Source organism: Diabrotica virgifera, chromosome 1 (genome assembly GCF_917563875.1).
Source record: "Diabrotica virgifera virgifera chromosome 1, PGI_DIABVI_V3a".
Classification (NCBI taxonomy): Eukaryota; Metazoa; Arthropoda; class Insecta; order Coleoptera; family Chrysomelidae; genus Diabrotica; species Diabrotica virgifera.
Genome location: NC_065443.1, coordinates 118,410,362 through 118,436,910, shown reverse-complemented (window position 1 = coordinate 118,436,910; position 26,549 = coordinate 118,410,362). Strand labels below are relative to the sequence as shown.

At 33.4% G+C, this 26,549-nt stretch overlaps 1 protein-coding gene across 2 annotated transcripts; it reads right to left on the bottom strand.

Moving 5' to 3' along the window:
- Positions 1 to 45: 45 nt before the first annotated feature.
- LOC114349532 (protein crossbronx homolog) lies at positions 46 to 26,329 on the bottom strand. Of its 2 annotated transcripts, none has more exons than XM_028299939.2 (7): positions 26,022 to 26,319; positions 25,825 to 25,967; positions 25,704 to 25,768; positions 19,802 to 19,902; positions 16,009 to 16,202; positions 13,916 to 14,057; positions 46 to 2,690 (listed from the first exon to the last, which is right to left on the bottom strand). In XM_028299939.2, exons 1-7 carry the CDS (start codon positions 26,040 to 26,042, stop codon positions 2,559 to 2,561), a joined length of 798 nt encoding a protein of 265 aa, XP_028155740.1. In that variant the 5' UTR covers positions 26,043 to 26,319; the 3' UTR covers positions 46 to 2,558. The 2 variants fall into 2 exon arrangements, with proteins under 2 accessions (XP_028155740.1, XP_050499086.1); XM_050643129.1 differs by lacking the exon at positions 46 to 2,690 and adding an exon at positions 11,089 to 11,829 and having other exon boundaries at positions 26,022 to 26,329.
- Positions 26,330 to 26,549: the final 220 nt, after the last annotated feature.

Genomic DNA, 26,549 nt, shown 5'->3' with positions numbered 1-26,549 from the left:
ATACTCGAGAATTGTTCTAATATATGTAATTAACTGGCTTACCACTCAGTAAAATCATTTATTATTACATATAGTTCTTTCCAGTATAAAGCACCGAAATCAAAGCACAATATCAATGATGAACTGTTGCGGACATCGGAACAATAATTGCTACTACCCCGAATTTGCTCGAAAAGTCCACAGTATCATTCTGGATGAGCAGCGATTAAGGGGGTGGGGGTATGGTTTGAAGTCAACATACCAAGCACATATTTGTGAATTTTTTTCGAAGCTATGGTACAATTATTTTATTTTTTAAATTAAATAAACATATTAAGTACAATTCAAAGAATATTTAGAAAAAAATTCAGTCCAAAATATTGAAAAATAAGCCATTGGTGACAAATTTTGACAGGCAGCTCATAAAAAAATGGATTTTGCGGTGGACATCAGAACTCGTCACTAGATCATACGAAACAAAAAATTCAAAAAGATTTAATTAGCTTATGAGATTCACGAGGTCACAACGTCGAATTTTTTTATTCTTAATGATTTTTGAATTTTTGGTATCACTCAGAAATCAAAAAAATGAAATTTTTGGTAAAAATTTTGTGAAAATCAACAGATTTATTATTGTTGAACAAAAAATAAGCAAAAAAAGAAAAATATCTCGACGTTGTTACCTCATGAAATATCTAAAGAAAATCTGTGCAACATTTCAGGTAGATCGGCCGAATAGTTTTTCAGTTACAATGTCCACCGCATTTGAAAAAGCAGTTTTGAGAAAAATGCGTTTAAAGTTCTTACAACTATACATCTTCATCTTCTTATTTGTCTGCCAAATCGTAAAGTGATGCACATTGGAATATGTTTTTTGAATCGAGGAGTAACGTTTCTCACTACGCTCAAGCGTGCTGGCGCGAAGTCGCGGCAAAGCGAGTCGAAGGTAGGGATATTCAACACCCTGTATCTCTGGTAATTTTACTCCGATTATTTTGAAATTTTCAGAGAGTATTCTTGAAAGTATGCACTTTTATTTGAAATAATAAAAAAAAATTAAATATTTCAAACCATACCCCCCCCCTTAAGAGAACGTGAGATAGCGTTAATGATGTAAATCTCAAATAAAAGTGACTACATAATTTTACCTGAAGATTTGGAAATAATTCTCGATAACACTAAAACCAAATTCTAATACAATAAATAAAACACTGACAAATGAGGACTTAACATCTACAACAAACTATGTACAACAACTGTCCTATAGGTAAAAAGAACAATTCTCATATATTGCAAGAACCAATAACCTGGTTATAACATAGTAATTATTAACAAATGAACACTATGTACAGGTCATCCAAAAAACTCCATATATATTCTTAAAAATTAGTGTTTTTTGATTAGGAATATCACATTAGTTCAAAATAGAAGATTTGGTTACAAAGAAATTCTACAAAAATATCTAAAGAGTTTTATGGATCGTAAAATATTGAACACTCACAAGAGTTTTTATTTTCCGATTTTGTCATGATTTAAAAAAAAATGTACAACAAAGACACATTCTGTGAGACACATATTCGTGTTCGAAAATATTTCAAATATTTATAAAATTCATGATAATAATATGTATACGATTGCTTTGGATATATAAAGGACATGTTCTCCCAATTTTTTTCTATGGTATAGACCGTTTCTCGTTAAGAACAGAACGTTGCGTAGATATGGCTACGTATTTCTTATGGACGATAGAAGCGCACCGATGCCACGCCGTCTGTAGCACAGTCCAGTCCAGTAGCACAACACGTGTCTGAGAGGTTTGGCAATACTGATCTGAATAATCCCAACGTTCCGTTTTTAACGTGAAATAAAGTATAGCGAGGCACATTTTTAAGATGAAAATAGAACTGTAAAAAAATTGGGACCCCTTGACCATGTAAAAGTTTTTCGTGGTTTCATATTGAATTAAACGAGGTCTCTTCCAAAAGTATTCGACATATGTTCATAATTTATCAACAAAGCTTTTCAACAGCTCACTTTACTCTGTATCGTCCCTTTTTGGGCGAACGGCAGCTAGTTTATTACCCATGATAATGTGCCAGCACATTCATAGAACTAGGTGCAACAGTTTTTGATAAACACAAGGTTTTATCAGACAGTTTTGGCAAAACTGAAAGCCATTACAAAGACTGAATTGTGAACTGAGGGAGCATATTATTAAGTCGAGTGACGACTAATTGAGAGGATGTCACAAACTGTATGACGAAAAATAAAGTATTGTGGAATTGTGAAAGAAGTTCAGATATACTTTTGGCGTATACCTCGTATAACTCACACATCTGCTGTTGGTAAATATTTAAAGAACATTCAATATTTATAACAATTTTGTTACCTACTTTCTACACTGAATTAAAACTTTCAAAATAATGTTCCCAAATGTGTCTTTGTTGATAAATAATTATATAATTTGTCAGTCTTCAAATACTTATATCAAACTATATAATTCTGTACGAAATGGACGAATCAATTTGAAGGACGTATTGGATTCTAACGATAAAGAACACCTTAAGAAGAAGCGTGTGTCATAACTCGCATTCTGTAGGAGTTGGAGTTGGCGGCCTTGTCAAAGGTTTCTTGCTTCCAGGTAACACCCAAGATAATCCCAGCTTTGTCGTTTGTTCTTGGACTTGATTGTTGATCATTGTGGCCTTCACCTTGAAAGAATTTAAGTACATAAAAATCAGACAGACGGAATAATGATCAGAAAATTCCTTAAACTAAAATTTCATATACAGGGTGTTTGTTAAAGAATGGGCCATAGCTTAACCGTAGATTCCTGAGGTTAAAATAGGTCGATTTAAGCTAACTTACCTTAGTACGAAAGTTGATAATAACAGAAATACAGGGTGTCAAAGTTAAACTTTTATTTTATTTATTTTTGAATATGTCCGGACAGGTATGAGATAACAATACGAAATTTGGTAAGTGGGGTTTTTTTATGACAATAAACCTAAATTTCCCACCAAAAATTATATATTACCCAGAGAGCGCCACATACGTCTTTCAGCGCTCATTTAATACGTTAAATTTTTTTTATCCCCCTCTACATAATTTTAAGATCGAAACTTTTATTCCTCTATTATTTTTACTTAAAAAAGGTATACTAGATTTATCTCGATAAACTCGACCGTTTTCGAGATAAACGCATTTTAAATCTACTATACAAAATTTAATTTTTTGAATTTCATTGTAGTTACTAAAAATCATTATCCTTCTCATACTTGGCAGCAATTTTAAATACTGTACACCCTTCTAAATTGTATTAATCAAGCGTTTCTGGCTACTACCAGAGGCATACGACACGAGATAGTGAATGGTTGACCCTTCCCAAATTCTAAGCCACTGACGAAACTGCTATTTTAGCATAATTTTTTGATTCTCCAATACTTTCTATGAAAATAATACATTCTGTAATATTCTGAATAATAGGGAAATAAAAGTTTTGATCTCAAAATTATGTAGAGTGGGAGATATCAAAAACTTAACATATAAAATGAGCGCTTAAAGACATATTATGTGGCGCCCTCTGGGTAATATCTAATTTTTGGTGGGGAATTCAGTTTTCTCGTCCCAAAAAAATTTCACTTACCAAATTTCGTGTTGTTATCTCATGTCAGGAAATATTCAAAAATAAATAAAATAAAAGTTTAACTTTGACACCCTGTATTTTTGTTATTATCAACTTTCGTACTAAGGTTTCGACCTATTTTAACCTCAGGAATCTAAGGTTAAGCTAACCCATTCTTTACCAAACACCCTGTATACGCCATATGTAGGGTGCCCCAAAATTCACGAAAGATTTGAGCTTGCCGCCGTTTGTGTAGTAAGATTAAAGTTTGATTCGTCAGATTAAAGTTAAAATTAAAACTGCCATATTTTTGGTTCTCGATCACCTAAAGGCTTGATTAAACGCTTAAAATTTAGGTTTTGTTATCTATTTTAATAAGTCGTTGAGTCCTAATATTACAGAATAATTAGACAGATGAGAGAAATCATTAATCATAACGTGTGTCAGCTTATTTGTGAAGCAAAAAGTTCAATTTTTAGGCGGCCAAAAAAAGCTGTATATGAAAAAACTATAAATTCATTTATTCTCAGGATAAACATACTTCAATATGCAGTTACAACTTCAATGTTAATGATTTCTGTTTCATATTGTGACACTAAGGACTGGACTCAATGACTAATATAACCAGTGGCGGCTCGTGATTTTTTCAATAGGGGAGGCTATACCTAACTGTAAATTATCTAGACAAATTTGCACTAGCAAAAAAAATCCGCCAAAAAAATCTAATTTAAGGCACCATTTTTTTGACTATTTTTTATTTACATTTTGATAATATCATAATTCATAATTATTTCATATTATCATATCATTTTAAGGCCCATATCTATTATATGCAATTTATCCAAAATTTTTGAAATCATACTTTATAATCGTATATACTCTTTCACTCGTAATCAAATTTCACAATATCAGCATGGATTCATTGCTAATCGATCCACAGTTACAAACTTATTGGGAATAACACAATACATATCTAAGGCGTTGGATAGGAGATCCCAAGTTGGCGTTATATATGTTACAGTTCAAGTTGATTATCCAGTTGGAGTTGACTCCAACTAGTTGGAGTCAACTCTAACGGCTGGTTTCAGTAAAAGTTGATTATAAATATAAAATGAAGATTTATATTCAACATTTACTAGTAAAAGTAGACTCCAACTAGGAAAAGTATACTCTTCCCAATGCAATTTAGTAAAAGTTGATTCTGATTCACACAAACAGCCGATTCTAGAAATTAATACTGAATATGTTCAAATTAGTCTAGGCTGTATCGTCGCCCCCGTTAGGTAAATTACTCCAATTCGAATGTTTTGCACAAACTTACTCAAAAAGAGGTCCTTATAACAAATCTACTGGGTGCCAGGCAGTACCTTGATCGATAAATTGTTTAAACAATTTTTTTTAGAAAAATTTACAAAAATAATTTTTTCACTTCGAACAATTTTTTTTTTAGATCATTTGGGTTATTCTGAGCAAAAAAAGGTATTTTGTGATTTTTCTCTAAAATTGATTGTTGTCGAGTTATACACGATTTAGAATTTGAAAAATGAGAAAATAGCCATTTTCAAGGCTTAATAACTCGGTTAAAATCCATTATTATGAAAGTCAGAAAGTGACCAAACCAAAGTTTATAGCCCCCTCTACAAGATCCAGCAGAAATTTTTGTCACTATTTTATTACTAAGCTTTATCTTTAATTATTAACAATGAGCGCTAAGTGCGTATTAGGCGGCCGTCAATGGTGAGTGCTAAAGAGATTCACCATTCCAGCCGTCCAATGGTGAATCTCACTCGCACTCACATTGACGGCCGCCTCAATACACGGTTAGCGCTCATTGTTGATAATTAAAAATAATATCTTATTAATGAAATAATGACAAAAATTTCTTCAGGATCTTATAGAGGTAGCTTTAATCTTTGATTTTTTTAGTTTCTGACTTTCATATTATATAATATCGTATGACATTTTTGCCTTTCGGACAGTTCCGGCGCCAATTACATCTTTAACCCTGTTTTAAGTAACTAGTGTCGATGTACACTAGCCCAGGGGGACCGACGACTTAACGTGCTCTCCGAGGCACGGTGAGACGGCTCGTGTCATTATTGGAAATGAAAATGGTTTGTCTTTAGCAGGGCTCGAACCCACGTGCACTGGCGTATGAGGCCAGTGATTATGCCGTTACTCCACGGCTGCTCGCTCGACTTTCACAATAATTATCTTTAACCGAGTTATTAAACCTTGAAAATGGTTATTTTGGTGTTTTTCAAATTATAAGTCGCTAATAACTCGACAATAGTCAATTTTAGAGAAAAAAAGGCCCAACGGATCTAAAAAAAATTTGTACGAAGTGAAAAAATTACACACACCGGCAAAATTAGCCGAACACCTTAAAAATGGGACATGTTTGATGTCTCGAATTTCCTAAACCTGTTATCCGATTTGAGTGATTCTTTTAGTAAGTTATAGCCTTATTAGTTAAGAATATCGGTGTAATAATATTGTTGCTAGACAGGTACATGTCATTTTATACCGGGTGTTACAATCATACTGTTTTTTTCTTAAAGTTCGGAACACTCTGTGGAATATTCTAGTATATACAGGGTGTTTCATTAATAATTGTCCATATAGTAACTGGAGAAACCTTAGCACAAAATACGAAGATTTAACCTAAAACACTTAAATAAAATGTGGTTCCTTACTGAGTTACAGGGTGCTTTATCTAAAAATTTAAAAACTATTTTTGCTCAGCATTTTAAAACTATTCAACGTATCCTTTTCATACTTGTCAGAAAGTGCGACTACTAGACACCCTACTAAATTATGATAAACAAATGTTTCTAGCTACTACCAGAGGCGTACGACAGGGGATGGTGAATGGTTGACCCTTCTCAAATTCTACGCCACTGGAGGAATTACTATTTTAGTACTATTTTTAGATTCTCCAATACTTTCTTCGTAAATAATATACTCTTCATTGGTAACGATAAAGCCATTCGTTTTCGAGATATTTGAAGTTAAATATGAAACGGCACAGTTATTTTGATTAATTTATGATATGATTCATATGATTAAAATTTAAAAATTATTTGTACCCAGTACTTTAAAACTATTTGGGGTATCCTTATCATACTTGGCAGAAAGTGTAGGTACTATGCACCCTACTAAATTAAGATAAATAAACGTTTCTAGCTACAACCAGAGGCGTACGACAGGGGATAGCGGCTGGTTGACCCTTCCCAAATTCTACGCCACTGACGAAATTGCTATTTTAGTGTAATTTTTTGATTTTGCAATACTTTTTATGTAAATAATATACTCTTTATTCGTAACGATAAAATGATTAGTTTTCGAGGTATTTGAAATTAAAAATGAAGCGACACAATACATTAATCAAAATAACCGTGTCGTTTCATTTTTAACTTAAAAGATCTCAAAAACGAATGCCTTTATCGTTACGAATGAAGAGTATATTATTTTCATAGAAAGTATTGGAGAATCCAAAAATTGAACTAAAATAGCAATTTCGCCAGTGGCGTAGAATTTGGAAAGGGTCAACCATTCACTTTCCCCCGTCGTACGCCTCTGGTAATAGCCAGAAACGTTTGTTTAACATAATTTAGTAGCTTGTACAGTACTTATACTAACTGCCAAGTATGAAAAGGATACGTCGAATAGTTTGAAAATGCTGAGCAAAAATAGTTTTTAAATTTTTAGATAAAACACCCTGTAACTCAGTAAGGAACCACATTTTATTTAAGTGTTTTAGGTTAAATCTTCGTATTTTGTGCTAAAGTTTCTCCAGTTACTATATGGACAATTATTAATGAAACACCCTGTATAATATTTTTAAATTAAAACTCGATTGTAGACTTAGGCTTTCTTAACATTTTCTTTTTTTGTTAATTTGCTTATGTTGGAAAATAAAAAAGTTATGTGCTTTAACAACTAGCCATGTTTTTTATCAATAAATCGTCATAGTAGGGGAGAAAAGTATGCTAAATTTGCAGTTTGTAAAGATGTCTCCTATTTAAGATTTTAAAGTAACCCCCCAGCCCACCTCTATGGAGGTCGTGTTTGGTGCCATTCGGTAGATTTTTGAAAAATATTGAATAGGTGTATTTTGCAGTTTTACGATCTGATGTTCGTTTCTCGAAATATCGCAGGGTTCGTATTTAAAATTTTTAATTTACCCCCTCCCCTCTCCGTGGGGTGTCAAGAACCTCCACGGAAGTGGGGTGGGGTATTTAATTTAAAATCCCAAATAGGAGCCCCCAATTTTTATTGCAGATTTGGATTCTTTACGTAAAAATAAGCAACTTTTATTCGACACATTTTTTCTAATTATGGATAGATAGCGGATCTATAATCGGAGAAAAATCATTGTTTCAAATGCAAAATTAAATTAAAAAATGAAATGTCCCCCACTTTATGGAAAATTTAACTTAACCTTTTTCTGATTTTAGCACATACTCTTCACAATCCAATAGGTTCCCATAAATCTCGAGTAACTGCAAATTTAGTATACTTTCCTCCCCTACTATGAAGATTTATTGATGAAAAACATGGATAGTAGTTGTTAACGCATATAACTTTTTTATTATCTCACATAAGTAAATGAATCAAAAAGAAAAATGTTAAGAAAGCCTAAATCTACAATCGAGTATTTTAATATTTCACATGTGCTAGAATATTCCACAGGGTGTTCCAAACTTTAAGAAAAAAAACACAGCATGGTTTGTACACCCGGTATAAAATGATATTTATCTGTCTAGCAACAATATTATTACAACGATATTCTTAAATAATAAGGCTACGCTATAACATACTAAAAGAATCACGCAAATCGGATCAGTGGTTTAGGAAACTCGAGACATCAAACATGTCCCATTTTTAAGGTGTTCGGCTAATTTTGCCGGTGTGTGTATTTTTGCGAATTTGTTTAAAATCATTGTTTATCGCCAAACGTCACTAAAATCATTCATTATTGTACTCATTTGCCCTCATTTTCGGCAGTAAAGTAACACTTTGTTGTATTGAAAGAAGAATGTTACTTTACCTGCCGCAATAATTAATAAAATTAACCGAGATTGAACGTAAGTGGTCAATGGCAGCAATCGATTATTTATTTGAGTGAAATTAAAATTGATTTACTTTAATTATTAAAAATATTATACAAAATTTATCTTATTATTAATAAAATGTATGTCAAAAAGTATAATTCTGTAGTGTTTCGCAATTATATTCATACAAAATAAATCAAAACTTTACAGATTTAGTAATTAGGTAGGTATGTATACAATATTGATAACTATCGATTAAACATCAAAACCGGCCATCATGCAAAAGTCATCTGTGATTACTGTCATTACTGTCATACGAATTTTTTATTTCGTCTAAAGTTAAAAAAATTTCCTCAAAGTTGTAAGTAAGTGTTAATGTTTTTTATGATTGACGATACAATTTTGTACGCACCACCTCAATACTCTTTATCGGACGCGTCTGTTCCTCTGCTCGTAATATCAGACTCGTTCGATAAAGAGTCACTTTACTGACTGACTTTACTGAAATTGGTTAAACAATTTTTCGACCGCGGTACCGCATGACACCCTGTGTATTTGTTATAAGGATTGTTATACGGATGTATTTCTTTGAGTAAGTTTGTGCAAAAAATCGAATCAGAATAATTTACCTAACGGGGGCGACGTTACAGACTATACTAATAAGTAGTTGAAACGGTCAAAACAAAGAAAAGCACCCTCATCAAAAATGCACTTAAGATTCTCGTATAATCAACATTTACTGAATCGATCCAGGAAGAGTCAACTCCAACTAGTAAAAGTTGATTTAAATTTTTAAAATCAACTTTTACTGCTCGTTTCAGTTGGAGTTGACTCCAACTAGTTGGAGTCAACTCTAACTGAGAATCAACTTGAACTGTAACATAAATACTGATTTTTCAAAGGCCTTTGACAAAATTCATCATGGAGTTCTTCTTTCCAAATTGTCCCTTTTTGGTTTTTCTAAAGATGCTGTCGCTTTCATAAAATCCTATTTGTCTGGTAGAACTCAATTTGTATCTTATAATGGTTATAACTCTCACAAATACATACCTTCATCTGGAGTCCCACAAGGATCAAATCTAGGTCCACTCTTGTTTTTGTTATTTATTAATGACTTATGTGAGAAAATTTCTGTTTGTGTTATGCAGATGATTTAAAAGTTTACTTAGAAATTAACGTATCAATGATTGTCACACTATCCAGAATGAACTGAGTGGTGTGCATGAATGGTGTTAAAGAAAACTATTTAAATCTTAATGCAAATAAATGCAAAGTTGTAAGTTACTCAAGGAAACATAATGGTATAAACTATGTTTATACTATTGATGGTAGCGAACTGAAACATGTGAATAAAATTAAAGATCTTGGCATAATTTTCGACTGTAAACTTTCATTTACTGAACATATATCTTTAAAAGTTTCTGAAGCACTTAAATCATATGGATTTATAGTCAGAAATAGCCGAAATATTACTAAAATAAAAACTGTCAAATTACTATATTTCTCTTATGTACGTTGTAAATTAGAATATGCGTCTATAGCTTGGTCTCCATTTTATAATTCACATGTGCAGTTGATTGAAAAGGTGCAGCGTAAATTTTTGAAATATTTATCATTTAAGATTAACGGCATATATCCAGAGAGAGGTATCAGAAATAGTGAGTTGTGTAATACGTTTAGGTATGGTTTCATTAGAAATGAGGCGAAATTGTGCTTCACTAATATTTTTATTTAAATTGCTGCATAATTCAATTGACTGCCCCGATATTCTCAAACAAATCAATTTTAATGTACCTTCTTATCCTGTTAGAAATGTTTCCACGTTCAGAACTACACAAGCCAGAACAAACCTGATATTAAACTCCCCCATATTTGTTATGTGTGAAAATTATAATTGTTTGGTAAACTATTGTGATATATTCAACTGTAGTATAAGTCAACTCGTCAGAATGGCTAAGTCTCAATTGAATTCTTAATTCACTTGGTAATTATCTTTTCTTTTTTTCTTTTATAGTTTATAGTTTAAATTAATGTAAAATTGTCCTATAAATGGATACCTGTTGGACAATAAAGCTTTTATTTATTTATTTATTTATTTTAAAAATAATTAGTATAATTGTAAAAGTGTATTACCAAAGTTTGTGTCGTTTATTTGTTAACAATTCTATCTCTGTAAGTAGATATGCATATCAAAATAAATACAGATTTGAAGTTTTGCAGTCCATACAGGTTGAAGGTTTACATTGTTTAAGATACTCAACTGATTTTTTTTTAATTCTAAAAGCGGCTTACTCTGCGAATGCAAAAACACGGTAAATTACCGATATTTGCTTTGCATTACAGATATCGGAAAAAGTTATTTAAACAAGTTGTTCCTAATATTATTCTAATCCCACATACCAAATTTCATCACAAAATTCGCACTTTTAGTTTTTTCATTATTTGTAGTCAGGATCCTAAAATCCGCAGAGGAGGCTGCTGGCCGAAAAATCTCACTTGCCCGATCTCCGGGCAGCGTGTGCGTTAAGCGATGTGCAGCTCTAAGGAGACCGGGTCTCCTTAAACCATCCTTAGGCCGCTGCCACATTATGCGTTTTGACCGGATGCATTTCCGCCGCATCCGGTGAAAACGCATAGTGTGACAGATCGATCCGGTTGCGTTGGAAACGGATGCGTTTTGAGTCATCGGTACGCGCTTACTCACCAGACTAAACGCATAGTGTGACAGGCCGGTCCGGTTGCGTTGGAAACGGATGCGGTTTCACCGCATCCGGTCAAAACGCATAATGTGGCATCGGCCTTAAACGCTGCTGGGCTACGCGGAGCATTAGCAAGTGAGATTTTCCGGCCAGCAGCCTCCTCTGCGATTTTAGGATCCCGACTACAAATAATGAAAAAACTAAAAGTGCGAATTTTGTGCTGAAATTTGGTATGTGGGGTCAGAATATTATTTGGAACAACTTGTTCAAATAACTTTTTGCGATATCTCTAACGCGAAGCAAAATAGCAAAGTAAACAAAACAGTGTAGCGTGTGTAAAAAATGTATGGGGAGGTTAAGCCTCCCTTCCTCCTCTGACCAGCCGCCACTGAATATAACTATTTGATAGTGGTGCTCTCACCACATCCTTAGGGTATCTTCAACATAACGCATCATTAATGAAGCCATCCTGAAACAAAATCTACAAAAGTAGTGAATCTTGGATACGTGATGCGACAGAAATGCCCTAAAAGTAATACTGAGTCTATTTTTTTAAAACGGCATTTGGAGGAGGGTATATGACTTTGATAAGATAAAATCGAAAATGTCGAAACAGAGGCCATAAAAATCAAGAGAGGTGTTAGACAGGGTTGCGTGTTGTCTCCATTGTTATTCAATATGTACAGCGAAGCTATTTTTAAGGAACCAATATCAGAGGAAGAACAGGGTATATCAATAAACGGAAAAATCTTGAACAACATAAGATTCGCAGACGACACCGCTATTTTTGCAGACAGTCTAGATGCACTGCAACTATTAGTAAATAGATTACATCAAGTCAGTATGGACTATGGACTACAATAGAACGTTAAGAAAACCAAGTTCATGATTATTTCTAAGCAACATACAGTAGGAAGGTTGGATATCGAGGGAAACAAGTAGAAAGAGTGAATAACTACAAATATCTGGGAACCTGGGTAAATGAAAACAATGACCAGGGTAGAGAAATCAGGACACGCATTGAAATTGCAAGACAAGCATTTATAAAAATGAAAAAGATGTTTGTTAATCGAGACCTTCCTCTAGAGCTGACGATAAGAGCCTTAAGATGTTACGTGTTCTCGACTTTGTTGTATGGAGTGGAAAGCTGGACACTAAAAGTAGAAAATATAAAGAAGTTGGAAGCCTTTGAGATGTGGTGCTATAGAAGGATTTTGAAAATACCATGGATCCAACGAGTTACAAATGCAGAAGTGTTAAGAAGGCTGCAAAAGGATTGCGAGGTGATAAAGAACATCAAAACAAGAAAGCTAGAATATTTAGGCCAATTTACCAGAGGTGCGAAATATGAGCTATTAAGGCTCATAATGCAAGGTAAAATAAAGGGTAAAAGATCTATAGGTAGAAGAAGAATTTCCTGGCTGAGAAACTTAATGACTGGTATAGTTTCAGCTCAGCAGATCTTTTCAGAGCAGCCTCCAATAAGGTACGGATAGCTGTGATGATAGCCAACCTCCGATAGGAGAAGGAACTACAAGAAGAAGAAGATAAGAAATAGTAGATGCCAGATATGTAATATCTTTTATACAATGGCTAAGGTAAGTATGTCTCTCATCAGACTAAATGAAAACTACCATCCAAACAAACTCTATTATTAATGCCAGTGGGAAAATAGAGTAGGACTAGGCTAAGCCTAACGTAGAAGGATGATGTAGATAACGAAATAGATAATAAAGAAATAAAGATTGAAGCGGAAGTGGTTTCTTTGCGCAGATTTTAAAAGTGCCTTGTGCGATAAGTCGGTAACTTAAGTTAAAAATACGTATTTTTTGCGCACCTCACCATAGATGATATTTGCTGTAACACCAAGGATGATAATGTTGACGCATAGTAATAAATAAGCTCTATTACAATTATCACTTCAGCATAAAATCGAAGATAAAGAAATGCAGATCAATGAATTTCATAAGTGCTGAAAAAACTTCCGACCGTTGTATTCTACCAGTTATGACCTATGGAATGCAGACCGTGACACTTACAGAGTTCCTCCTCATCTATCTGTTCTCCTTCGTAAGGATGTAGTGGCGTCATGTAAGTCGTTTGACTATTTCTGTCCAGTTCTCTCTCTCCTGTGCGTGTTGTTTTGCTTCGGAGAATGAGTAACCAGTTATGTCCTTTATTTGGTCCATCGTAATGCAGATCTTCCTCTGGATCTTCTGACCTCTACGTTGCCTTTAACTATTATTCGCTCCATGCCTTCTTTTCTTCTAGTTATATGTCCAAAATATCTCAGTATATTTTGGTTGATAGTTGTGCTGAGTCTAGTTTTATGTTAAGTTAAGAGTTATCAGCCAATAAATTGAGAACGACCCAGAGGGCCATCAAAGGAGCTATGTTATGAGTATCTCTGAGAAAACATAGATATGAAATAAGGACGTGTGAAGCAGGTCGAAGGCGGAAGATGTAATTGGAAGAATTGCGCAAATGAAATGGAATTGGATAGGATACGTAAAATCACTAAAAAAAGATTAAAGCAAAATACAGACATTCTTTACCTTGTCATGGACTTCAGGATCGTATGGTTCAAAAGTAATATAATGCTTATCATCTACAGCTGGCTCATCAAACAGATGCGATTTGCTCTCTTTAACCAGTTCTGCAGCTTTTTCTTTGAATTCTTGGAGATTGTTTCTATACCTGAAAACGTTATGTATGTATGTATTACGTTATACCTAGTGTGACCAACTCCAATTCAGTCCAATTCGGGACAAGGCTGAAAAATAATATCTAAAATCCGGGAGTTTTCAATAAAAATCGGGCCATTTTTTTTGTCAGAACTTCAATATCATCATTTTATTGATTATTTAACATTTTTATGTTGTCAATGATATTTTTGATAGGATTAAGCTACAAGTGGCTGTAATAATTACATTTTTCTTAGTTTTTTTTTAATCCGGAAATCGTTCTCAAAAAAGGAAAAATCAACTGATGTTGAATTTTCATGTAAATAGGTATTATAACCTTAGGTTAATATAAAAATGTAAGTGTCATACAATTGTGGCTTCTTCTTCTTTTGGTGCCTATCCGTATCGAACATTGGCGATCATTCTGCCTATAATTATTTTATTAACAGATGCTTTAAATAGATTAGTTGTTGTGGTGGAGAACCATTTCTTCTGGTTCTTTAACCATGACATTCTTCTTCTCGCTATACCTCGCTTTCCGAATACTTTGCCTTGAAGGATTATTTTCAGTAAGTAATCTGTATTTATTTCCGTTTCTCATTATGTGTCTGAGATATTCTAACTATCTCTTTTTAAATGTAAACATCACTTCTCTTTCTTTACCCATTCTTCTTAGTATGGTCTCGTTGGTTATCTTGTCCGTCTATGATATCCTTAGGATTTGCCTGTATAGCCACATCTCAAAGGCTTCAAGTTTTTGATTGTGGATTAATCCTATCAAAATGTAATTGTCAAAAATTCCACAAGAAAACAACTTCAGAACATTTTTGATTACTTCTTACTATCATATTTGTCGGACAACTTAATTTGCTTAACAATGAGAAGAAAACCTCTAACGCCCGGTTTCATAATCAGTTAAAGTGGACTTTAGGTTTTAAGTTGGTACCCTTGTCAATGCAATTCATATGGGTAAATGTCAACGTTAAAGTGAACTTTAGTTAATGTTCACATTAAGTTGATTATGAAACCGGGCGTAATTCTTAGAAGAATACATAATGTACTAAAAATTTCAAAATAAAATTATTTTACCAAAAAGTTGAAAATTCGGATAGCCCGGAAGCCTTGTCCGGGACGCCGGGACACTACTTCGTAATTCGGGCCATGTCCCGGATTTTTCGGGCTAGTTGGTCACACTAGTTATACCTGAAAACGTTATGTATGTATGTTATAAACAAAGTATGTATGTATGTAAATGTATGTATTATGTCTCCATTACTATTTAATGTTTATACTGAAGGTATTTTTGAACAAGCATTACTATCTCAAAGTGAAGGAATAATAATTAACGGAAGACCTATTAACAACATAAGATATGCAGATGGCACTGTGATTATGGCAAGCTCTGCTGAACAACTACAATTACTGCTAAACAAAACAAACAGTTTCTGTGAAAAATATGGACTAAAATAAATACAAAAAAGACCAAAGACATGATAATAACAAAGAAAACAAATATACAAACAAACATACATTTGGAAAATGTAGCGATAGAAAGGGTTCATAAATACAAATACCTAGGAACCTGGATTTCAGGCAATAATGACCAAACAACAGAAATAAGGGTCAGGATAGAAATAGCAAGAAATGCGTTTGTAAAAATGAAAACAATTCTATGCAACACAGACCTTAGATTAGAACTGAAAGTAAGAGTTTTTTGATGCTACATGTTTTCGACTTAAAAGCTGGACATTGAAGCAAGAACACATAAATAAGCTACAGTCCTTTGAAATGTGGTATTACAGGAGGATTCTTAGAATAGCATGGACACAGAAGAAAACTAACACGGAAGTATTGCGAGAAATGGGCAAATAATACGAAATAATAAACACAATAAAAATAAGAAAGTTACAATATCTAACGATATCTAAATAAGTAAAAAACGATCTAATCACTGATCTACTTACATTTCTGCAGCTTCCGTATTAACAGCATGCTCAATACTTCTATCCATGTCTAGAAAAATCCATTGTATATATTTAACAACTTGCCAAATATGTTCCTCTAACTTAGACCACTGTGGAAAAGCTTTTAACAGATTCAGTTCACCAGAATCAGCGTCTATCACAGGATGAAATATTTTTGTATGAAATATCACTTTCTAAAAGAAAATACAAGTATATTGACAATGGCACGGTCCTCAAAGGATAAAGTATACAGATATTTTGTTCGCTTTATCTGCTGTTCTAGTTCTTTCTCTACATTTGCTCGATAATTTAATTCATATCACAAAATTGGAAAAAATCCTTTATAAAAGGTATAAAATTTTATTAAAATCCCTTTAAAGGGCTACATCACAACAACACGTTTTCGATTTTTATAAACAATCATCATCAGTGTTAGATAAACTGGATGCTAACTGAGCCACAAAAGAAAAATATCCGGGTAAAAACCCTTTAAATACAATATCGATGCGTTAAAAGTGCATACTTCAACAAAAAGCCTAATGATGGTTACATGGCAACTAGGATAATGTCCTAAGCTAATGTATTGAAATTTCCCAACACGTGGGATCCAAATTGAGTTATTTACATTTCAATGACTTAATGGCAACTGATCCAAATTGAGTTATTTACATTTCAATGACTTAATGGCAACTGAGAGTTGCCATTAAGTCATTGAAATGTAAATAACTCAATTTGGATCCCACGTGTTGGGAAATTTCAATACATTACCTTAGGGCATTATCCTAGTTGCCATGTGACCATCATTAGGCTTTTTGTTGAAGTATGCACTTTTAACGCATCGATATTGTATTTAAAGGGTTTTTACACGGATATTTTTCTTTTGTGGCTCAGCTAGCATCCAGTTTATCTAACACTGATGATGATTTTTTATAAAAATCGAAAACGTTTTGTTGTGATGTAGCCCTGTAAAGGGATTTTAATAAAATTGTATACCTTTTACAAAGAATTTTTTCCAATTTTGTGATTGATGGTATACAGCCAACTACAGGAAAAACATTTTCTTTTCCTTGTGGATTTTTTTTAATTCATAGCACTGTTTCCATTACCATCAATTGGATGCCTCAGAAGTCAAACGGTGTAAGGTGTAAGTCACATTCTTCCTAAAAATGACTTATGAGATATAACACTTATTATTATATATAATATTATTATTTCCTTGTTTGTATTTATGAATATGTTACCCATATTATGATAAATAAAGACAGTTTATTTTTTTTAATAACTACTAATATTTCTGCAACTATTGTCAGAAACATCTTAGTATCTCATTTTAAACACTTATTGATTTACACCTATTGGCTTCTGAGGCATCGAATTATTTCTTCAACTGTATTCATTTGAAATATTTTATTGCTTTTGTAGTATTGCAATCTTATTAGTTTGTCCTGAAAATTCTCTATTTGTAGTTCAGTATTCGACCTTACTGTCTTACACCATTTACTATCAGAGCCAAGTATATCCAGTAGTAAATAATGATCACTTTCCACATTTGGACAAAAATGAAACATGGACTATACATCAGCGGGAAATAAATAAGCTACTGGTATTTGAAATGAAGGTTCTTAGAATGATATTTGACTCTCAAAGACATAAAGTGACAGAAGAGTGAAGAAAGCGCCGTAATGCTAAATTGGTGACTCTGTATGGTACTGAAAACATCGTTAGACATAGAAAGTATACTCCCGTAAGTTCGGCACCTCGGAACTGGACCCTAGGTCGAACTTAAAATTAGCCGAACTAACAGATGCCTACCTAAAAAGTGCCCATTTATTGTTTGTACGGATCTAGCAAGCACATAACACTTTCACATTCCGTAGAATACAACACAGAGGGATACTCTGACATATATTATTATTTAACACATATGAAAAGACAGAAAATACTACAAAACAAAGTTACAGAACTGTAAATATGCCTAATAAAATTTAAAAATATCACCAAACATTGGTGGTTTGGCTTCGTAAACACTTAAAAATCTGCTATTTTTTCTTTTTTAATGATTTTTTATGTGCAAAGTCACGCCACTTTTTAATAAACATAATATCGATGGCAGTTGCTTCTTTTTGCTGTTCGATATAGGTAGCTGCCAGTTGCAAAGCTGCTTTATCTTCAACGTGGCTTATTTTATTTTCTTCGAATGGCACACTCGGCGATTTAGTCGTCGTTCAAAACCTCGTTGTGTAGCCCCTTTTCAAACGATCCACTCCAAAACATCTTCTTCAACAATGAGACCACAGTTCGGTAGTTGCTGAAGGTCGTGCAATAGAGCTGCATTGTCATCAGGTTCGTTAACAAGAATCTTGTTTGGCTCATCTGCTGTTGTGTTTGCTTGGTCAATCTTATCTTCTATATTTGGCCAAAGTTTTTTCCAACATAAACGTGGAAACTCTCCCAGTGTATTATCGGTCGCAGAAATCAGCGTGGATGAACACATATTTGTTCAGGGAATTGTTTACGAATTTGTTCCCAAAGTAAAAAAAAATTGACAAAATTAAAACTGCCCATCAAAGCACTTCTACTTCCTGACAACGCGCTTACTCACTAGGAAGATATTCAGTGTGACGATGAAAAATAAGTTAAACTGCTGTTCCCAGTCTTCAACAGCCGATAGATCAAGGGGCCATTAAGTGCTTCCAGAGGAAGTATCGCCGAAAACTGCGATGGCAATGACAAAAAGGGGTCATTGTGGATGCTTGAAGCATTTGAACACAAGGCGGCCGTTATCATCCCTTTACTGACTTTAAACTCCGCAGCAAATGTTTCTTTCGGGGTGCAAAGATTTTTCTGGGCAGAAGTTTCAAATTTAACCCAGGTTCGTCGACGTAGTCTATTTGCTCTGGGCTCAAGTTTAGGTCACCGATGATTTTTTTAAAATCTTGCAGAAAAATTGGTGGCCGCTACAGATAGCGAGAGCCGAGATTTTGAGAGACCAGACAGTAAATCAGTAGGCCGTCCCAGAAACAAATGGAAGCATGATGTTGAAGCTGATTTATCTAGGATTGGGGTACAACAATGGGAGATGGAAGCGCAAGATCGTAGAAGATGGAGGGCTATAGTGGATGCGATGAAGACTCACCCTCCCTGAGTTGTACAGCCACTCAGGAAGAAGAACTTTCCATATTTGCTGAGGTCAGATTCCTCACATCTAATACAGTTGTCCCTTGATACTCCGACGTTTTGCAATCCGACATGCTCAGTAGTCCGACGCACCTCACGTCAAGGTCGCCGCCGGGTCTGCTTGTACTGAAACGTGTCGCGACATGTATCTCATTCTTACAGGATGGCTTCATTTCGTGTGTTTTCCGTGAGCAGTTCAGTTCGATAGGGTTTTTATATACAGTAATACGTAGTTTCAAACTTTTATTTGCTTCGTTTAGAACAATTTTAAATATGTGATCACTTTCGGTAATCCGGACACTTTTGATAATCCGACACCCCTTTGGTCCCATACCTGTCGGATTATCAAGGGGCAACTGTACTTGTTTATCTCTGTTTGTTGCGATACATTGCTCTGTTAGTGAGGATATAATACACCATTGAACTTTGTTTCTTTGTATTCTCAAATGTGTACTGTAATGTAATTTATAATTAAAAAAAGTTAATTATTCACAATTTATAATTGCAGCACAAGGCTAAGCAGTTAATTGAATTCATAACCCAGTAAGACAGGTCATGGACCTAACATAAGAAGTATACCTATTTCTTATAATTATAATAGTTATTTAATACTCACAGGATGTCCAGAATCAGGAAATTCTTCATCCAAAAATATAGTAAACCTAAAAATACCCTCTTCATAACATCCACTCCTTACAAATATTACTCCAAACCATACTAAAAAAAAAAAACATTTAACATTAGGAGCTTCAAAAGATAATAACGACAATATTGGTGAAATAACATTTGTGTTTTTACTATTGGACTTAATATTTACGATATGTTCTCAGAAACAGCTAAATTTAAGATTCACTGGAATTCTTTCATTTTCAATAGTGCTCACTATTGTAGTCACTACACCACATTATAATAGTCATCACACACCAGTGGCATTACATACTATAATTTTTGAACCTAAAGTAGAGGATTCTGATCGGTAGCACATACTCCAAAAGTTTTGAGAAATACTTAAAATTAACCAGAGAATAAACTTGATGTTTAATCATATTTATTGCTTTTAATTTGTAATAATAGTCCAGTCAGGTTACACGAAAAAACCAGGCCTAACCTTGAATGGCGATCTACCCCAATTTTATTATTCTAACCTTCACAAGTGAACCGTTTTTGCTCAATATTTCTCTTCAACAAAAACAGTAAGTACTGAGGTTTTTACAACTGCGATTTCCTACAATTTCTGTTTTACAAATTTTTTTGTGCATTTTCGATATTTTCCTAGTTAAAAATCTCGTTTATTATTAACTTACAACATAAATGTACCTAAACAAAAATGGAGAGAGATTATATTCCTTCATTTTTTGCTGAAATAAATATTTGAGGTCATACATATGTAGAAAGGGGGCTGGTTTTATTGAGATTGTCTTTATTCAATATTTCATTTTTAACTTTTGTAACAAAATGGTAATATGCAGTTGGGTTTCTTACAATTTCTTCTTTGCAATCTTTTGAAAATAGTAAGTAATTATATTTATTATTAAATTATGTAAATATCACACTGTTAAGAGTCTTTGTGAAATATTTTTGACAGATCTATATATTATTGCAAGTAATTGTGTTTTTGTGTACAAATATCAAATAGCATATGAACCATTAATACTATCTAAAACAATCTTATCATTGATTTAAATAATTTGAACCTCTGATAAAAAGATTTATTTTATAATACATTTATTATCAGTTTAAAAATCAAAGTTGAGAGTTTTCAATGCTATTTTATGGTTTCTTAAAACAAAAAAGATTATATTGTTATTTTTTACTGTATTTTATTATATTTCTCATAATTACATTTATTGCAGATACATTCCTGTTCTCATTTTAAATAGTATTACTTGTATTCCTGAAATGTCATTTTGATGTAGGAGTACCTTAAAAACCTTTATTGGTGCTTTTTTATTTCTTCAATTTCTGAAAGGGTTTCTACCAATTATTGCCTTCATTATTTTTGTTAAATTTATCAAACAAAGTTCACAGGTTTTTCTTCTGTTTCTTCGTACTGTATAACATCCTCCAAATGTAGTATTTATTTAGATATTTTAAAAAAAACTTTGAAACTTGTTTAGAAACTGAAAATGGTTATTCATTTTTTATTTAGGTATTTTGTTTGTCTTCTTGATATTTGCACTAACAAAGGACATCGCACACATCTTATGGAAAATATAATGTCACTCAAATTCAATAAAATTTATACGAATAGATTCGTTTTAAATTAACTGTCAATTCTTATCATTGCGCCAACTCTTAATTATGATTAATTACGGCGCAAATTGCAATTAAAGTTGATCGAAATCACATTTTTGGAGTCTATAAACGTGTCAGTTATAATCACTATTGCTCTGGGTGCTATTCAAAACAGCTTAAACCCCGCTGGGCCTAAGCGGATTAGTGAAACTATTATAATAAGATGCTTAAGAGCTCGAGAAGATTTATGAACTAACTATAATTTGGGTATTTTAAAATATTTTTTCTCTCTCTAACTTATGTACCTACCCATTTGACTTCAGATTGATTTATATCAATTTCTGCTCTTATTATTGAAAATTAAGAGTTGGCGCAATGATAAGAATTGATCGTTAAATTGAAACGAATATATTCATATAAATTTTATTGAATTTGAGTGACATTATATTTTCCATAAGATGTGTGCGATGTCCTTTTTCAATTTATGAGTTAACTGAGCTACCACTGTGTTTTGGAGGGCACATAAAGCGGTCAGACCTAACTAAGTAAGAAGTTGTTAAGTAATGTTAGAGGCACTTGCTTGAGAGCAGGGTTGACAGGCTTAAACCAACATGCTTAAAACGTTGGTTTAAACCATTAAAATCTGGTTTTTTTATTTTTATTTGTTTTATTGAGACTCTAAACTGGTGTTTTTATTTAAAGTTTTTACTACAGCTGCCACAAATGAAGAAAATTAAAATAAATAAATTCTATTTTTTTACTTTCGAACTTAGTTATTTTGAATATTATTACGTTTGAAAATTTTCTTTTGTTATATTAATTTTTTGTGTGTGTTGTAAATAGTACAAGTTGTCTTATTCATTTTTTTCATTGTTTATGACTATTACTTTATTAAATAATTTATTCATTTTTAAAGTACTTATTTAGACTTATTATACTTTGTATCAAGTAAACCTGGTTTAAACCAAAAAACCTTGGTTTTTTTTGGTATTTTCGAAAAAACCTTTGGTTTTTGCCAACCCTGTTTGAGACACTACCCTTTAGCCAGGTTACAAGAACTTACTTAACTTGATACATTTGTATGACTTTGTATAAAACAACCAGCCGTTTTTAATGACATAAGTAGGGCATACATTTGGTTTTGATATAAGCTAGTATGAAAGTGCATTATTTGGTCAAGACAGTCTCAGTAGCTATCCACAATGATGACAACGGTCATGTACTGATGTCTCGCTAAGCGCAAACTCTGAATATACTACTACTACCTATAGGAAGTGAAGAATTTGACCAATATTCTGCTGCTGAAGATGATCTCACAAATTGTGAGCAGCTTACTGAAGAGAATATTCTACAAAATAGTATCCTCAACAGCCAAGATAGCAACAATAATATGCTAAAAACAAGTTTATTTTTTTTGCATAATGCAGTCCATACTTCTTACTATAGAAATCAAAACCAAAAGCTGTATGTTTCTACTTACAGTCGTAAAAATGAAAGAATACCTATGAACGAACATATAAAACACACTGTATTTTTCTGTCACCTTGTCACAAAGAAAATTGTCCAGTGCAAGTACATGTAACAATAATTATTACATGTACTTGCACTGGCCAATTTTTTGTGTGACACAGTGACAGGAAAATACAGCGTGTTTTATATGTTCATTCATGGGTATTCTTTCATTTTTCCTACTGTACTGTATTTGTATTTATTATTTCTCTAGAAACATCAATAATGTCTAAATTTAAAACCACAGATTAACATTTTTATATTTCATTTCCTTATCTAGTGGTTTCACTACAACTTCCTTGATACATGATTACACTATCCTTCATAGTCTTTTGTCCATACAACTCTGAACTAAATATTTATGTTTGAAATTATGCTTAGTATAGATAGATACCATTTTAATAAAAACAAAATATACAATTAAATAATAGTAGCAGGGCCGTAACTACCATTGGGGAACTGCCCCGGTTGCCCCCGGCCAAGGGGGGCCCCACAGAGGCCTACTTTTGGTTGGCTGTGCATAGATTTTAACGAGGAAAATAAAAATATGTAATTTAAAAGCCGACATCAACGAAATATTTTCAAATGACACAATTTTAAAAAGACAGCAACATAAAGTCTTAATTTTTCACTGGGGAAATTAGTCTTTTCGACTAAAATGCAATTGGAACAGAACAGGGGCCCTGAGACCTGAGCTAAGCTGGGACTCCCAAGACCTTAACATCTTCTTCTTTCTCGAAACTCCTTATGCCCCTCAGGGGCGTCAGAAGTTTTATTCATCTTCTATCCATCTCTTCCATTTCTTGCGGTCCTTTGCTAACTCTTTCATTTGTTGATGTGTTTTTCCTTTTTGCTGTCCAATTTCTATTCTGATCGATCCATCTCTTCCTTGGCCTCCCTTCCCTTCTTTTACCATATCTTTTCGATTCCATCACCTACTTTGGTAGTCTTCCCGGGTCCATTCTGTTAATGTGTCCATACCATTTTAATTTTCTTTTTTGTATCTTGATTATTATCGATTCCTGTTTCAGTATTTGTCTAATATCTTCATTTCTTATTCTGTCCAATTTCGTTTTTCCTGCTATTTTTCTTAGCTGCTTCATCTCCGCTGCGTTTATTGTACTGTCTATTTTTGCATTGTTTACCCATGTCTCACTTGCATATATTAAGGTTGGCACAGAGATTGCGTTGTATACCTTCAGTTTTATTTCTTAATCTATTTCTTCCTTTCCAAATATTGTTTTATTTAGTGCATAGTAGATCTTATTTGCTTTTTTCGCTCTGTATGAGATTTTTTGATCTATCTTTCCATCCTCTGATATTATTACTCCAAGGTATTCAAACGTCGAGACTGTTTCTATTATTTTGTTTTTGCACCTAAATATCGTTTGGTTTATTTCTTCCCTTTTCTTTTGGGATGCTATCATGGTCTTCGTTTTCTTTACATTTACCTCCATTTTCAAATTTTCTATTTCCTCCACCCATATATTGATTAATTTTTGCATTTTCTCTTTATTGTCTGCTATTATTACTAAGTCATCTGCATATAGTAATCCCTCCATTCTCACTGGTACTAAATTCCTGTACCCTATTATAGACTGTAATTGCCTTGACCTTCTTTTAGCACTCTTCATTACTCTATCCATTACTAATATAAACAAAACTGGGCTGAGACTGTCTCCTTGTTTTATTCCTCTCCTTAGGTTTATTATTGGCGATCTGTTTCCGTTTATTTGTACTTTAGCAGGTACGTTTCTATATGTACTTTTTACCACGCTTACTATCTTTTGCGGGATTTGCAGATCTTCCATTACTGACCATATTACTTCTCTATTTATACAGTCAAAAGCAGCTTTAATATCTGTAAACGTAATATATAAGTCTTCTCCTATTTCGTTTTTTCCTTTCAATTATATTTCTCAGTACGTATATATTATCTGTTGTTCCTCTTTCCTTCCTAAAAGAGGAACAACAGATAAAACAGAGACCTTAACATAAAAATTTAAATTATTAGTTAGGAAATTAGTTATTTTGGCGTAACAAAACCTAAAATGCCATTGGCAGAGGGGACCTGGGCTAAGCTGGGGCCCCCGAGACCTTTCGTAAAGATATAAATTGTTGCTGAGGAAATTAGATATTTTGACGAAATAAAAATTAAAATGCAACCAGAGTAGGGGCCCCAGGTCCCAGCCCAGCTACTTTGTCTTAACCAATTTTCCCAGACCACATCTTGGTATGTGAAAGGAATCACATGGTACCACATTTTGAAAAGAAGGGTAAGGGTAAGATAGAATGAGCACATTAGGATCAGTCCCACCACTACACTGACCAGCTTCACTGACTGTGTTTGGCTCACATTGCAGTTGCTTAAGGCACCTTTTGCTTGGTAGCATTTACATTTGCTTGGTAGTTCGCTTGGTTATTCGTTCACTATAAAGTAAGACCATTTACATTGTAGCGTACGAACGCATTTGTTGATGATCCGTCCACAATGTCAGATACAGATGAAGATGTATTCATTAGCGCTGCTAATTTTATAATTATTGCAAGACATGCTGAAAAAAAAATAGAAAGAAGAGAGTGGTGTTCACACAGGAGGGAAAATGCGTTTTCAAGGGGTTAAATATCAAACATTTTAGGGGGCCCCCAGATTACGTTTGCCCCGGGGCCCCCAACATTGTAGTTACGGCCCTGAATAGTAGGTACCATTACTGAAAGCAGACAGCTTGAAAAGAAAAAAGTGTGACCTACATAAACAAATGAATTTTTCTCACCTAATGAAGACTCCCTAGACGGTATAACATAAACACCGGGTATGTTTTCATTTTGTACCATTTTACTAAAAGCAAACCAAAATAATAAACAAGGTCTACAGGTCAAAATGCAATAACTTACTATTCTGCTAAAATAACATATTCTTGTTTATATAACTTGTACAACTTTTGCACATCTTCATTCTGTTTGTCTCCCAAAGGGTAAGAAATCGGTTCTGAGGGGATAACTCTTCTAGTCGATCCCTGTCTTTGAAAATTGCCATCCTAAAAATTTGTTATGCATTAAATTATCATAAATTTGGTTAAAGCGTTTATTACCTTTGAGTGTGATGCGTGCATAATGTTAAATAATTATAATAATACATGGAAAATGACTGTCAAACAACTATCATTACTGTTATTTGGTTATATATAGATAATAAAAGATTAGATAATTAAAGCAGTTTTGAGATCCTGGTAAACAAATTTAGAAATGTCAGAATATCACATGTGCAAACGTCACTGGAAGAACTGTCACTGTCACTGTCACTCTCTTCTACTTTTTCTCGAATGGATGACATCGTTAGGGCATCGTATGAAAAACTGGTTGCCTAAAACGGGCGGATGAATTTAAGATTTGAGGAATTTTAATGGATTGATTAATTTTTTTTAAACACAAATGTAGCGATATATTAGATATTACATATTTAACTTGTTTCTATGTCATTTATACATGTAATATTATATAAATGAAACATTTATTTCTGTCAATTCTGAAGTGGATCAATACAGTCACACGATCATTGGCAACACTGTTCGTCCAACCTCTTTCACTTTAACTTGTGACCCGAGTTCCGAGAGCCAAGC